This window comes from Sarcophilus harrisii, chromosome 1 (assembly GCF_902635505.1).
Source record: "Sarcophilus harrisii chromosome 1, mSarHar1.11, whole genome shotgun sequence".
NCBI classification, from domain to species: Eukaryota; Metazoa; Chordata; class Mammalia; order Dasyuromorphia; family Dasyuridae; genus Sarcophilus; species Sarcophilus harrisii.
Window position 1 is genome coordinate 470,741,774 of NC_045426.1, and position 16,649 is coordinate 470,758,422.

At 35.2% G+C, this 16,649-nt stretch overlaps 1 protein-coding gene across 6 annotated transcripts in view; it reads left to right on the forward strand.

Annotated features, from left to right (window-relative positions):
* The first annotated feature begins 1,013 nt into the window (after window positions 1-1,013).
* Window positions 1,014-16,649, forward strand: part of PCMTD1 (protein-L-isoaspartate (D-aspartate) O-methyltransferase domain containing 1) — a 41,603-nt gene continuing 25,967 nt past the window's right edge. Inside the window, exons 1-4 of one of the 6 annotated variants that reach the window (XM_031946410.1) lie at window positions 1,014-1,444; window positions 3,585-3,619; window positions 4,333-4,420; window positions 16,108-16,538. In XM_031946410.1, the coding sequence (XP_031802270.1) occupies window positions 16,232-16,538 (307 nt within the window). In that variant the 5' untranslated portion in view covers window positions 1,014-1,444; window positions 3,585-3,619; window positions 4,333-4,420; window positions 16,108-16,231. The other 5 variants (XM_031946411.1, XM_031946413.1, XM_031946412.1 and 2 more) reach the window with 5 other exon arrangements.

Sequence of the window (16,649 nt, forward strand, 5' to 3'; positions counted from 1 at the left end):
AAAAATTTTTATTAAGAATTATAACTTGGTGTCAGCCCATCAACTTAATATATGCAGATATGTAAATGCATTTATGACTACACACAGATAACTTTTAAATTATTATTATCATATTTTATTATTTATATTATATTTATTAACATTAATTTTATTAATCAATTATTATTATATTTAATTATTTAATTATTATTATGTGGCATTTTTTAGGTTTGCAAAGTTTTAAAAATATCTCATTTAATCCTTACTGCAGCAGAAGGTAGGTGCTATTTGTATTCCAATTTTACAGAGGAAATTGAGGTAGACAAAAGGTTAAGTGATTGCTGAGGGTCACAAGTTAATGAATTTGAACATGCCTTTTTTCTGACTCCCACCATCGAGTCCCCAATACACTGCACTATCTAGCTGCCTCTGACCAATTGAATGGTTTTCGTTTTAATAAATATTTTATACATTCTGTTAAGACTTCACTAGAAAGCCAAAGGGTTCCACGACACAAAAAGAGTTAAATTCCAACTGCGTCGCTGAAAGCTTCATTGCTTTAGGGGGAGCTCAGTGAGGACTTTCCTAAAACTTGACGTGAAACTTCACAAAAGCGTGTACGGCAGAATTTCAGTTTTGCGAATGCCGGCTGGTCGGCGTCCCCGCCCGGAGAATGGGGGAGTAGGGCCGTCCCGTGAGCCTGCTAGCCAGCAGGTGCCCAGTCTGGCCCGGCTGTATTCCTCAGGAGGACCTCGGAGGCTTCTGGAGCAAAAGAGGCAAAGCATGAACTTTTTTTAGACTGGGGCGCGTGGCTCCTCTGGGAATCAGCGCCGACTTCCGTCCCGAGCCGAACCTCCCCATCCTGTCCTGCTGCGGGGTTCCTGGGTTGCTTCGGTGCCTCCGTCCCCGCCTTCCCTCCCCCTCCCGCTTCGCCACAGCTGTGCTCTCTCTGGCAGGGGCAGTGGTAGGGGTATGGGGGCGGGGTCCTGCTCTCGCGGGATCTGCTAAAGACACCCACCCCTCCCCTCCCACCCCCCCCCCACCCCGCCCCAACGCAGACCTCGCGTTATTTGGGACTGGGAGGCTGAAGCTGCTGGGGGGAGGGGGAGGGGGAGGGGAAGGAAAGGTGGGGAAGTCCGGGGGGCGTTTCGGCTACTTGTTGATCACCCGCGTCACTGTCTGGCCGATGCCCCCGGGCTCCCGGCTGTCGTGCGCATGCTCCGCGCCCGGGAGCGGCGGTGAGGAGGCTAGCCTGCGAGCCTGTGGAGTCCTAGACCGACCTCCTCCCCCTCCCCCTCCCCCAGCGTCGGAGACCGCTTGAGGCGGCGGCGGCCGCGGTCGTCGTTGTTGTTGTTGTTGTGGTGCCGACGTCACGAGGGGCCCTGCCGGCGACGTGGTGGGTTGGGCCGATGTTTTGGAGTGGCCGCGCTACCCTTTTGGGGCAAACTAGAGACGCCAGGGGCAGGTAAGGCTCCATTTAAAACACCCTTCTTCCCTCACAATTCCTTTCAAAATAAGGAGGAATGGGGAGTTTGCTCGCTGCGATGAGGACCAGGGCACCGGGGCCGAGCCCCTGCGGTGCGTGACCGGGAATAATTGGGGGGGGAGGGGGGGAGACGGGGACTGGTGGGATGATGTGGGAGGGGATGAGTCTGGCTCCCCTTCCTCCCCCGCCCCCACCGCGGCTGCATTTTTGGTGCGCCACTCACTGGGAGCTTGCGACCTGTCGGTGCCCCTGCTGCTGCTGCTACTACAGCTGCTGCTGCAAGTAAACAAGCATCTGGGGCTGCTAGAGAACTCTGCACTTCGTGCACCCCAAGCATCCCTTAGGAAGTGGGGCGGGCTGTACAAACCTAGAGGGCTGAAGCGCTCTAGGCGGTGACCCTTCCTCCCTCTTCTCCCACCGAAATACGAAGGCTATGTGGGAGTAATGCAAGGGTTCTTAAAGTGAAAAAGAAGAAAATGTGTCTGCTGACCGCTGTTGGGGTGGGGGACGTGAGAAAAAAGTGGAGGAAAAGACGTAAAGGTTAAGCCAGGGGGGAGTAAAAAAAGTGCTGGAGTAGAGTGAAAGGTACACTGTGTTGGTATTTTCGACTCCCTAACCCCTCTAGTATTAACGGTAAGTTAAAAAAAAATAGGCACAAGAAAACCATCTAAAGCACTTGTGAGGAAATGATAAATCTTTGTATTGGATATTAAACCGTTTACCAAAATGTTTTAAAATTGCTTTGTACCGAATAAGAAACTAAAATAAAATTTTCCTTAATATTAAGGAAAAAAAGCAGATATTTTAGAAATATTTGGCAGAACTCGGTTTATGATCATAAAAAATTGGTACACAAAACTTTGAAAAGTATTTTAATTTGTGATTTCTATTAATGTTAAAATCAATTTCCATTTCTTAAGCTCAGATTTGGTACTGAGGGAAAGGTGAGAAGGAATGGTAAGTTTAGAAGCATACTATATTGCAAAGAAAAAAAAAAGCAAAGGATTAAAAACGTCTAAACCAGAGTGTTCCATTTGTGTTTGAAAAAAGTGTAGTTCACTTTTTCTCTAGTAAACTTCAGAATACCAGCTGATTATATCCAACATTACTTGGAAGAAATGTTTATGGAAATTGCAATGAGACTTTAAAATGGGATTAACATTCTTTGTTGAATATTTTATATAGTGTGCTAAGTACAATTTATGCTTTGAGGACATATTAATATGACCTTTAAGCTCAATAGAGGCAACATGTAAATACGGTGTCAATTTTTTTTTTTTTTAAACTTAATGCTTAAAGGGAATTGGAACTGTAAGCAGCTAGGACAGAGGTGAGATTTTAATTAGCAGGCATTGTGATTTATAGAATTGTGACACTGATTTAATGACTTGTTTTGGTATTCTTTCAAAATACTTCAACATTTGCAAAATAAAGAATATAATTGTCAGCAGGCAATCTTCTATTCCAGAACTTTAGATTTTATCATGAGTCTTTTGTATATCAACATGATTTTAAAATAGAGAAAGACTGACTAGATAGAAAACTAATACTTTCTTATGAAAGTATTTAATGTTTGAATGAAAGGGGTCTCTGAAAATAAAGATAAAAGAAATTAGAAACATTTTGAAGAAAAAGGCTTGGTAATTGGATGTATTGTAGAACAGGGAAGATATAAAAATGTCATTGTTTCTGCCCTGGAGAATGGAAAAAATGGAGACTTAAGGAATTGAAATAATTAAAGATTTGATTTCAGTTTTTTTTTTTCCCAGTTTTAGACATAGTAAGTGCTGTGTTGCATGTGGTTACTTTGTAGACTTAAAATTTTGAATTATTCACTATTGAATTTTTGGATCAATTTAATTCAACTTTTTCATTTTAGAAATTAAAAAACTAAAAGGTTAAATGGTTAGCTTTTTAAAAGAGATAATAAGATTTTTAACATTATTGGAATATAATTTGATAAATAGCATCATATAGGTAAATACATACTTACGGACCTGTGATTTTATCAAATTTCATTTTCCCTCTTAAAGATGTAGGTTGTGAACTGTCTTGTTCTGATTTATTTTAATAATCTCTGGCATTAATTGAAAATTTTACTTGTGCTCTTTTGTTCTAGAATCTTCGTGATTTCATCCAGTTGGAGAACTTTCAGTAAGCAAACTCCCTCTACTGATGAAGCTCAGCAATTTATTTATAATTCATAATCTTGAAGAGTTGCCCTGGGGGTACTAAGAAGTTGTGACTTGCCCTTGATAACTTAAGTGTATGTTTAATGTAGGATTTGAATCTAGGTCTTTAATTCTAAGGCTGGTTGTCTTGTTGTTTCTCTAGTATGCAGGTACAATTGAAAAATCAACAATCATCTATTAAGTATACATCAAGTGCCTAACAGATATTATTCTTGGTGGGAATGCAAAGTCAAAAATTCCCTGTCCTCAAGAAGCTTATATTTTATGGGGCTGACAACTTGTATATATTTATTACAAAAATACTATAGGTGATTTTGAAGGGGGCACTCATTATTAACAACTACAATGGGTTAAGAAAGTAAAACTTTGAAAGTGCCTCTTTGAAGGAAATGGTGATTCTGTGAGTTGAAGGGTGTACATTCCTTGTTTGTGGGATAGATAAGTCTTTGCAAAAGACAAATGAAACATGACATTGTGTAGAGAAACATCTAGAAGGCCAGTTTGGCTAGATTATGAAGGGAAGTAATATGTAATAAGCCTAGTGAGGTAAGTTGGAGCTATGTTGTAAAGGGCTTTATGGGCAAAAAAAAAGAAATTGTATTTGATTCAAATTTAATAGAGTTGTTGAAGTTTATTGAGTGACATGGTAAGGCCTGTGTTTTCATAATATTACAGCCATGTGGAGAGGAGATTGGAAATCTAATTGGGAAACTAATGTCTTTGGGCCAGCAGCCTGATTAGAAGAAGCACTTTAAATATTCAGGTAAAAGCTCTTATTGGTACATGTGAGATGGGGAACAATTTAAGGGGATTAAGGATAACAATAGTGTTGTAAATTTGCCTAATATCTTTGATCCCTTTTGATAGAAATAGGGAAATTTAAAAGAGTAGATGGGAGGAAGCATAAAGGGGAAGAATCTCAATTCTGTTTTGTACTTTTTGAGTTTGTTACCTACAATTTTTTTGGGGGGGGGTTTAGTACATGTGTATATAAATTTTACATGTCTTAATTTTCAATTGAAGTTGGGGATTTAACACCAAAGACTCATGTTCTGTACATTTTAATTATTCCCAAAGAATAGGAACTAGAAGGTAATCACAGAGAGAGACTTCTTATTTGTCAAATAATTTTACATATTGGTCATTGTTCAGCTTGGAAGACAAGAAGTATAGAATCGGAGACCAAAAGTAGAAGAGGGAAGAGGGAGAGATTAATAGTAACTTAAGATGAAGCCCAACTGGGGCAACTACAATAGGATTTCTGAGCTTTGCTATGAAGATCATAGAGCAAGGGACCTAGGGCTGCTGTACAGAATGACAGAATTTGCTAATAGACCAGAATATAATAATAATGTAATTTGCCTGTTAATATGATTAGTCCATAGGTACATTCAGCAGATTCTTTTTTTTTTTTTTTTTTTTTAACTATAAAATGTTAGGTACTTAAAAGAGCCTCAGTCTTAATAGCTTTATGATGGTTGAAAATTTTTCCTTGTATGTACTCATCTAATTTTCCTCTTACCTTTCTAAGAAATCTTTCTCCCACTTAATAATATTTTTTTTCCAAATAAATGTAAAGATAGTTTTCAGCATTCACTTCAATTGCAAATTTTTTTCTCTCCCTCCCCCTGGCCCCAAGACAATAAGCAGTCTGATACAGGTTATACATGTCAAGTCATTTATTTCCACATTAGTCATGTTGTTCAAAACAAAAGGGAGAAAAGTTGTTTTTCTGCATTTGGATAGTGTTTTCCATCTTGATTCTCTTGGAATTATGTTAGGACATTGATTTTCTGAGAAGAGCTAAGTTCCTGCTTCTGAGTTAAGAACTCACTGTGTGACAGAAACTGCTGAGAAAACTGAAAAAATCATTATGACAGAAACAAGGCATTGACATGTCTATATCAAGATAAGGTCAAAATGGGTACCTGATTTAGACAAAGGGTGATAATGCAAGCAAATCAGGAGGAGGAATAATTTACATGTCAGATCCATGAAAAAGGGAAGAAAGTTATGATGAAAATGGGAGATAGACCCTTATGAAATACGAAATGTGTAATTTTGGTTCCATTAAATTTAAGTTGCCTCGGCCCTCAAGAAAGAGTGTGTGGACCCTGGAAGAAGAAAGACGGATCCACAGAATGGAGGCAAGACAAAATAATCTGATCAAGCCTCGTTTTAATGAGTGCAATAGTACAGGTATTTATAGCAATAGGAAAGGAAGCAGGATTGGGCAAACTCAGTACAGGGTGGAGGTCCTAGACAAAGGATTGGTTTCCCACCCAAGGATGAGCTGATCAGGTGTCTTTGGTCATGTAGGAAACTCCAGGATGTGATTAGGATATGCCTAGATATCTGCCTATTCAAGGTTAAGGCAGTCTTTGGAATGTGGCCTTATCACCTCTGATACCTTATCACCTGTAGATTAGTGCTGGTTCCCTACATTTAAGTTTTTGCACAAACCAAGCCAGGGTAATGAAGATTAGAAGGGAAGCAGGAAACTGGGAAATACTTTTTATAACCAGTGTTTTTGATAAAGGCCTCATTTCTAATAACTTACTGTTTCCTTTACTAACTCCCCTTCTTGCTAAACTGGAGGTGTTCTTTAGATGTCTAGCCCTATTTCATGTGTTCTGTTACATTATCCATTCCTATAGCTGCAACAATCACATACTATGTAGTTGGTATAAATTTATACCTATAGTTCTGGTATATTTCCTGAGCTATAGACCTAATGATTCCAACTGTTTCAAAAACCCATTTGCATTTGAGGTCTTTGAATATTTCACAAATGAGTTCATCATATTTCCTTACCAGATCTGCTGTCTGAATGATTTTCTCTTAAACTGTAGGTCTGACCATATCACTGAGTTACTCCCTAATTTTCAGTGGCTTTAGGGAAAAATATACAACCTTTAGAGTTATTCATAACTGGGCCCCAACCTGTCTTTTCAATTTTATTTTATTTCAGCATTTTTCTATGTGGTGTTCTCTTCTATTTCTAAAATATAATTGTTCTCTGGGAGCAGGTTTCTTGGGGAGGTTTCTGGAGGAAGCCTTAGTTTCAGTTCCATGTAATAATCGCCTCAAATGCAGCCAAGGTGTTAAAAGTTTAAATCCTTTATTGTCGCCTTTAAAATAGCCCGGTTAATTTTCTTGGAGGCCTATCTCCCTCCTTGGTTCCAAGAGCTCTTGCAGCTTGTCTGCCAGCTTCAGCCTCCATTTCTCTCTGAATCTTGGTTCTACCCCACTGCAATCTCTAGCTTCTCAATCTCCTCAACTGACTTCTCACTTGTGAATCTCCTGAAGTCTCCTTTTCCTGGAGACTTCTAGCTTATATAAGCTTTCTAAAGGTGTGACCTCTAATGTGTAAACTCTTAAAGGTACGAGTTCTAATATGTCATCTCTGGGAGATGTAAACTCTCCCAAAGGTGTGAACCAATTACATAAGCATTGTTTCTATCAACTCTAGTGACTTAACACCTTGTAAGGATTCTAACATTTCTATACTCCTACATTCCTACCATAATTGAATATTTTTCTGTTATTCATAGATGACATCTTACAGTTCCATGCCTTTGCATTGACTTTCCCTCATGCCTCACCTCTGCTTCTGTGATAGCCTTCTTTGTCTGGATTCAGTTCAAGTATCATCCTCTAGCTCCTATTCCCATTCCTTCTATTTTGTATATGCTCTTTTATGTATGTGTTATCTGTATCAATAATACATAACCTTCCTGGGAACAAGAAAAGTTTCTTTTTTATGTTTGTGTCCTTTGTCTTTTGAAATATAATTTTGAAAGTTAGAACATCTTATAATATTGTGTAGTGGTGGCTATGCTAATTGTGTAATCCTTCCTATATTGGAATTCTTTCTGGCTGCGTGTGCGTGTGTGTGTGTATGTATGTATGTTTTTTTTTCTTCCCTTGGAAACACGGGAATTTGACAGCAATATTCCTGTGAATTTTCATTTTAGGATTTGTGTCAAGAACTGAGTAGACTTTTTCCATTTCTACTTTTCCTTCTGGTTCTAAGATGGGAAGTTTTATTTACTATTTCTTGAAATATAATGTGTAGGCTCTGATTTTGGTTATGTATTGACATAGTCCAATTATTCTGTTTTCCAGGTTACTTGCTTTTACTGTGATATACCTTCTTTCTCCTTCTTGCTTTTCTTCCCAATTCTAATTTTGAGGGGTTTTTGCCGGGGCAAAGTTTTGTACCTCTTTGTCTTGCCATTAATTCCTTCTCTAGTTGTTTCTAATATTGCCATCATTCTTTTCCAGGTTTTTCCTCAAGTACTCCATTTATTTAAAAAAAAATTTTTTTCCCTACACATTCTAATTGAGTTTGCATACCAGACAGTTTTTCCTCTCTCACACTTGATATTTTATAGTCATTCTCTTTTGAGTTCCTCTTGAACTTCCCTGTCTCCAATAATAGCTCTTTATGATGGGATTCTTTGTTTATTCTTTCAGTCTTCTTTCTGATTTCAACCTTGATATTAAAAACAAGGTTTTCTCATCTTTAAAATGAGCATGTTATACTAGATGGTCCCTTCTAATTTTTTCTAGCTCTGACTTGTTATTTTTAAGGTTCCTTGCGGCTTTAAACCCTCTTATATCTTAGTAATTATTTCTATGTGAAAAATATGTTATAGCCAAGTTTTAGACTACCAATTTTTAAATGAAGACAGGCAGGTTAAAATGACCTTTCACAAGGAACACTGTACTTCTGCCCATGTATGATGAAAGATTTCTCAGATCCTCAAGATATAGAAGAGTTTTGAATTTTTCAGGCTTACTGTCAGATCATGCCATACTTTTGCTTCAAGGAAAAAAAGATTTGACTTTCCTTTCATGTGTAAACATCTGAATCACAGTCATAGATGACAGGAGATCCCCAAGATGAGTGTTTCAAAAAATTGATTTTAACATGCTGTTGCATTGGAAGACTAGAAGCTTTTTAATAATGACCAGAATATTTTTATTGTGCAACTTAAGCATTATATTATTTTGAATAAAATTAGACAATGGCCCTGACATCACAGTTGTAATCCAGTTGGCCATATTATGCATAGAAACTTGGTGACCATGTTTGGTTTCACTTGAATAAACATTATTTTGAAGCATTGTAATGTAATTGAAAGAGTTAGAGGAATTGAAGTCAGGAGAAACCTGTCTGAATTATTTTTCTGGTTTTGATTTACTTCATTAAATAATTGTCATAAATATGTAGTGTTTAGCATGTGCTAGACACTGGACATAATGTTTGAACAATTATTATTTCATTTGATCCTTATAATAGTCATGAAAATATAGGAGCTACTCTCATTTTAGATGAGGAAACTGTTTTATAAATATTTACTGACTGATTGGTAGAGCCAAGTGACCTGCCCAGTTACAAATGGGCAGGTGTGACAAGTAGAGATGAGTTAATGTCTTCTTGACTCTACTCCTGTCCCAGTAACCACTGTGCCACCTAGCTGCTTAGTTTAGAAATGTAAATGAATTACTGGCACAAAGATTAACATGTACCCTTCCCTTTTCAGTATTTTTAGTTTTGTTTCTGAACTCTTTCATCAATTTGTTCCTCTTATTAGATGATAAAGCTCCCTCCAGTGAAAGCAGGGCCTGTCCTTATCTAAATTTTGTATGTTTGCAAATTATTAATGCACTGTATAAATACTAGCTGTTGCCATATCAGTTGCTAGCTTTTGTCATTTTTCACTTCCTCATCTCTTCTGTCCTAGAGACCTATCGGAGTTGAAGCCTTTAACTCTCCCTGGGATTATTTTGGCAGCCTTCCAATTAGCCAATTTCTTCCACATACCTACTAATACCCTTTACCTGAAGCATAATCCTGACCAAAACTCCCCTGCTCGGTAAATTTAGGTGATTTGTTATGTTTTACTCCCTACAGTCTAACAGATTTACTCAAATTGAATATTTTCTGATAGAGTTTTTGTATCTCAAACATTCTCAATATTATCTATTATGTGCTTAATAAATGTTGGATGATTGGAGTCATTTAGCCACTCTGAAACTTAGTTTCCTTATTTGTAAAACAAAGGGGTTGATTATATGGACACCTAAAGTTTCTTCCAACTTTAATCTATGATCATGCTAGCAATTTCATTTTTAATTTAAGAGTTACCAATAGGTATAGGTATGCTGAGAAGAAAACAGTGGAACAATATTATAGAAGGTAAAAAGTTAAATGAATGAAGTATTTTTCACTTAATTTGTAACAGATTTTTCTATATTAACCTTTTAAAAGATTTTTGCATATCCTTACTAAAGGGATGTGTGTGTGTTTTAAAAAATACTATTTCAAAGGAAACAGATTATGAAGTGGCAGTATTTTGGACAGTTGTATAATTGAAACGTACTTAAACCTGTAAGCTATGTTTTCTATAGTAAAATCTTAAAGTAGATGCCTGGAGGGAAGATTAAAAAACCTTTAATGAATAATTGGCCTTTTATCCATTGAATACTTCTCTCTTTTACCAAATATTTTTAGATTTCTTATTTGTTAATGTGAGCTGCCCATACACAAGATTTTCTGCATGTGTTCATGTAGATAGGCATTGTAGCTCCCCAAAGCCTCATTATATCCTTACTATTTTTGACTTTGTTATTTCTACATCCTCATTTACTCTTGGCCATATTAAGCTATCCCATTCACATGTCCTGAGTTCTCTTTCTAATTTTGTCTAGTCTTGGGGAAAGAACATAGAACCATAGATAAGGACCTTAGAATTAATTTTTTCTCATCTCATTTTGATTTACAAGTGGTTACACAGTAAGTGGCACAGCCAAGATTTAAACCCAGCAAACAAGCAGCAGCAACTAGCTTGTCTATTTTCTTTCTCCTTCCTTAACCAGACCTGTGTGCTAGTGTTTACTTGGTTTTTGGAAAAGGCCAGATACTGGCAAGTGAAGGTTTGGGCATTCAGCCTTTATATGTTCTAGTGATTTACTGGTGCTTCTCACCAAGTGTTTTTCTGGTCATTGGATTTGGCTGTTTTCACCCTTGGAAGGAGCCAAGGGGGTAAGAAGATCTATAAAGATGGGCAGAAAAGACTGGTCTCTTTAAGAAGTAGGGTTTTAGTAGTATTTCTTAGTGGTTAACATAGGAATAAATGCTGTGCTTTACTCTGTTGTAATCTGGATTAAGTTGATAGCTTTAAAATGAAGTTTCAAATGTCAGCATAAAATTTTAGACTTCTGTTTTGTAGATTGTGATTCAAATAATGAAAAATTCAGATGTATGGCTAAATATATAAACTTGGTGGCTGTAAAAAGTATTTAAAATTGTTTAAAAATTTTAAAAACTGCCTAGAAATAAGAATATGTTAGTAATTGGGCCAATTTGGAAGGGGGGCAAGGTGGTGCAGTCTAGTTTCAGATACTTAGCTGTGTGATCTGGACAAGTCGGTTACCTCTGCATCAGTTTCCTATAAAATGATCTGGAGAAAGGAATGGCTCTGTGTCTGCCAAGAAAACCCTCCAAAACGTTCTGAAGAGTCGAGTGTGACTGATGTTAACTGAGTGATCTACTTATTTATTTCATCCTTGACAATGTTGGCTAAACTTTTAATTTTGTTTTTTATCCTTAATTGTGATGCCTCATTTGGGTTGTCTTTCATCAAAATTAACATGATTAATTTCTGATTAAAAGATAATGTCTTCAGTGAACTGAAAAAAATGTTTACTTATTGAGTTATGTGATTTACCTCAAACTTGGTTAATTCTATAATGCTTATTGATTATTTTGGTTTTTCATTTGTTTGATTCATATAAGCATATTGAAAGTTCATTTCTCATTGTAAAGTCAAAATTTTTTTATTCCATTTTGAGAAAATTTGTTCTTAAATAAAGTATGCTTAGATATTTTGAAAGTTCTAAAGACAAATCACAGTATATCATAGAATTTAATGCAGACACCTTAGAAATATATCAGCATTTTATATATGAATAAATCAAATGGTCCAAGGTTACAAAAAAAATCAGAATCTAATACTAATCTAATCCTTTTTCTTCAGATTCAGATGAGATTTTTTTCTAAAGTGAATCAATTTTAAAATAATAAAATGACCATATGCACTTTTAAATGTAATACCTTCCTAATTTAGCATAACTGTTTTATTGATGTGAGAACTCTACATTAATCAAAAAGTATTTCATTTTGGTCAACAAACTAGTCATTTAAGAATGAATGAGAAAATGCACCTTTAGCAAAATTGGAGGATTTTGGGTATACAGCATCATTTATGCTGTTAGACTCAGTTGAGATGGTAGATTAGTTTTGCTGAAGTGTGACTTTTTTTTTGTGGATATGGATAAGGGGAAGAGTGACATACTTAAAAAGGTGATGTAAATATAGTAATAAAATTGCAAACTAAAAAAATAAAAGCACTGTCAAATCTGTCAAATACAAAGTTGTAATAGCCATGTTTTGTTCTTTATCATAAGGTCTGTCCCACATAGGAGGAATTTAGTATTTATACTTATTGAATTGAATTTGGACTTTTAAACTACTTTCATGCCTAATTGACATCTAGTAGTTTTTTTGATTTTAGCAAGTCTAAGTTTAAATTCAATGTTTATTTTTGAGTCTTGTGTTTTGAGTTAAGTTAGGACTTAATCCTAAATTAACCATGGCCACTGAGCTAATAACTATTAGTACCATTACTTGATCCAAGTTTTACAACCAGGAAACTAGCACTTTTGTTTTTATATTACGTTTGTTTCCAAGACAGTGAAGGCTTTCATTTTTTAGTTCCCATTATGAGTAAATCATTGAATATTTTGCTGAAGTACCAACAAGAAGTTTATCATTCCTTTCATATGCTGTCTGGTCCAGCTTTGCCTCACACATTTTCCTCTGTCTTCCACTTCTGTTAGTAAACATTAAATGAGTTCAATCTGGCTTCTAGCTGTATAAACCTGAGCAAATTACTTAACTGTGATTGTCTCAGTTCATCATGATCTGTAAAATGATCTGGAGAAGAAAATGGCAAACCACTTCAGTATCTTTACCAAGAAAACCCCAAAGAAGTCAAGAAGAGTTAGACATGACTGAAAAATATCTGAAGAACAACCTATTTTGTGTTATACGCTGTTAAAATCTTGGGATTAAAAAAAAAAAACAAAACTAAAAGAAAGTCTCTGTTCTTGAGTTGCCAACAGTCTAATGGGAAAGGCATCATGTAAGCAGCCATATTAAACAAACTATGCATAAGATTATGATTCATCTCCTGTTTGGTCATAAATTCTTTCCCTGTCCATAGATTTGATAGACAAACTATTCTTAGCTCTACTGATCTGCTTCTGGGTATCAGCCTTTCTTTATGTGTAAATCAAGTACCCATGATTTACACATGATTTTGACCTTATCTTGGTATATGGTATGAGATGGTGGTTTATACCTAGTTTATCTTAAACTTTTCCATTTGTTCCAAAAGCTTGGATTTGGGGGTTTATCATATATTAGGTTACTGTGATTATTTACTATAATGTAATTTGTACCTAATCTATTCCACAGATCCATCACTGTTTTTTAGCCAATACCAAAATTACCCAATTCAGTCTTCCCCTATCCTTCATCCAGTTTGTTTACAAGACGTTGAAGGCTTTATAGTTCCCATTATGAATATTTTATTTTGTCTTATTTATTTATTTATTTTTGCTGCTGGACTTTTTTGGTAATGTATAGGAAAGTTGATGATTTATATGATTTTATTTTGTATTCTGCAACTTTGCTAAGTTTGTTAATTTAGAATAGTGTTTTTTAGATATAAGGATAAATCTTAAATGTTTCTTCATTGCTTATTCTAATTCTTGTAATTTAATTTTATTATTACTGTAACTAGCATTAATATTTAACAATATTAAATTTTAAAGATGATAACAGCATCTTTGCTTTCCTCCAGACTGTATTGGAAAGACATCTAGCTTATTCCTATTACAGATAATTCTTGCTGATGATTTTATATAAATATCATATTTTATATAATATTATATAATATATTATATTATAATTTTACATAAATATTACATACCATTTTAAGGTAGTTCTGTTTATTCCTATGCTCTCTAGTGTTGATAATAAGAAGGGATGCTGTATTTTGTGAAAAACCTTTTTCTATATCGATAAAACATATTTTCTGTTGGTTTTGTGATAATCTGTTGCTGGGGATTTTTTTCTTAGGAAGCTTAATAATGACATGTTAAATTTCTTTTTCAGAGATGGGATTAAGTATTTTATTTCTTGTGTTAATCTGGATAATTGATATTTTTGTAATCATTTCATTTAGATTGTAAAATTTATTGGCATATAATTGGGCAAGATATGTTCTAATTGTCTTAATTTCCTTAAATGACTTCTGAAATCCCTTCCAATTTAAGCTTTATTATATGTAGCTAAATTAGACTGGTTACTGTTTCTTATACCGGTACCTATTTGCATTCATACAGATATACTTTTTGGAACATTGTCCCTCATTTTGACATCAGAAATCTTCACAAAGTTTCACTTTTAATGGAATATGGGGAAATTTGAAATGTACTTGGTAATTAGGGAGTCATTAGTTTTTTGTTTTTTGTTTTTTTTTTAATGAGGTAGTGGAAGAACATAAGACGTGAAATTTTTGTGTCAGTACTACGAAAGACTGATTGAATAAGAATGGAGTTCATGTAGATGGTTATAAAGGCTTATACTAGAGTAACAGATTAATAGAGCAGAGCTCCATAATGCCTGTGGATAAAATGTCATAGGTAGCGTTAGTAGGATTTGGTTGACTAATTGAATTATCAGTTAAGGACAACATCAGATTTTCACAGAGACGGAATCAGAGTTTCAGTGTTGGAAGAAACCTCAAATCATCTTTTCTGACCCTTAATAATAATCCTTTCCAAAATCTCGCTGACCAAGTGGTTAGTCTATCACTGCCAGAAAACTTCCTGTAATGAAACATCAGGGAGTGATATCTTAGTCTTTTCCCAAGAGGGAAGTTTTGAGGATTAGAGGTGTGGCAGATTTGTTCTAACAAGATATAAAAACCATAATGTCACCTAACGATGTAGAGTAGAAGAAGATTACCATGGCCTGGAAAAGTATAAAATTGTAAAGTACGATAATGCAGTAAAAAGCCTGTGTCTTGGAGGCATTTGGTGGGGTGCTGATTAGCCAAATTCAGAGCAGATTATAGCACCATGGAGAATTGTCTAGTTTTGGCCCAGCTGGCCCTGTTGTCATGGACAAGGTGATGTTCTAGCATAGGCAACTCATAAAAATAAATTAGTGTTATGACTTGGATAGTTAAGGATATTCAATAAGTGGCATGTTCATGTTAAACTCACACTGACTATAAATGATTAACAATAACATCCTTTGACATTGTGGGTAGCTCGAGGGTGAAGCACAAAAGATTATATTGTTCACTAGTTTCAGTTATCATCATGTCTGACTCTTTGTGACCCCATTTGGGCGTTTTCTTAGCAAAAAGTATTCAGTGATTTCCCATTTCCTTCTCTAGCTCATTTTATACACGAGGAAACAGACAAAAAAAATAGGGTTAAGTGACTTGCCCAGGTATAAAGCTATTAAATATCTCCAGGCCAGATTTGAGCTCAGAGAGATGTCTTTTCCTTATTCCAGGCATAGCATTCCCGTCTACTAGGCTCTAACTTTACCAAATGGAAACTATAGCTTTTTAATTTAAAATACATTTGGAAATATCCTCTTAATTTTACTGGTTGTTTCTGTTCATTTAATCCAGTTAGCATTAAGAAAATGCAGATTATACATGTGATGATGTAATAAATGCATGAATATTCAAAGCAAGTAGATACTCCCTATTCTGAGAACATTATGGTTTAATTAAAAAGAATATAAGAAAGCGAACTTAGTGTGAATAATGCTCAAATATTGATTCAAACAAAGGAGTAAATGGGTTTTAAATACTTTTTTTTTTTTTTCAGATCTTGGATTGATTCTTTGGAGGGAGAGAATGGGTTAACAATTGGAGGGGAGAAAGAAAGGATAGTCTTGATGAAAACAAATATGAGAAAAATGTAGGGATTGGAATTTCCTTTATGAATGGCAGCAAAAAAAAAAAATTGTAGAATAATAAATAATGGAAGAGAAGGAATGGGGAAGTGATTTGTGCTAATAAAATTAAATCTTAATTTTATAAAAAATATATAAAAATGTAATCTGGAGAATGAGGTAATACAAATGGTAAATCAGAAAAATTATACTAGGAGCCCAGGCTGCAGGGATTAATTATATTTATTACAGATTAATACAGAGTTGAAATTTATTGTAAAAGTAGGACTTAATTTAAATTGGAAAATATTTCTATTTTTAAATGGTCATAATTGAAAATGAAATTTCATGTTTTTCCTGTAAAATTAAATCTGTTCTTTTTTTTTCCCCCCCAGGATTAACTCTTTTTTGAGATTTAATGCTTTATTGAATGAAAAACCAATCAAGTCCCTCTATATTAGCTCTTTGGATATGTTCTGTTAATGTTTTTCAAATTATTAATTTAATGTGAAAATCATCATGGGAGGAGCTGTGAGTGCTGGTGAAGATAATGATGATTTAATTGACAACTTAAAAGAAGCTCACTACATACGTACTGAAAGAGTGGAGCAAGCATTCAGAGCAATTGATCGAGGGGATTATTATTTGGAAGGCTACAGGGACAGTGCTTATAAAGACTTAGCTTGGAAGCATGGAAACATTCATTTATCAGCACCTTGCATTTATTCTGAAGTAATGGAGGCCTTGAAACTTCAACCAGGATTGTCTTTTCTTAACCTGGGAAGTGGAACCGGATATTTGAGTACAATGGTGGGCTTAATTTTAGGTAATTTCATTTTTTTGAGAAATTTTCAATATAAGTAATTTCCCTAAAAAACTTGGATTATCTATCTTGCATGCATATTGTTTATATTGTATATTATGTACAATATTATAT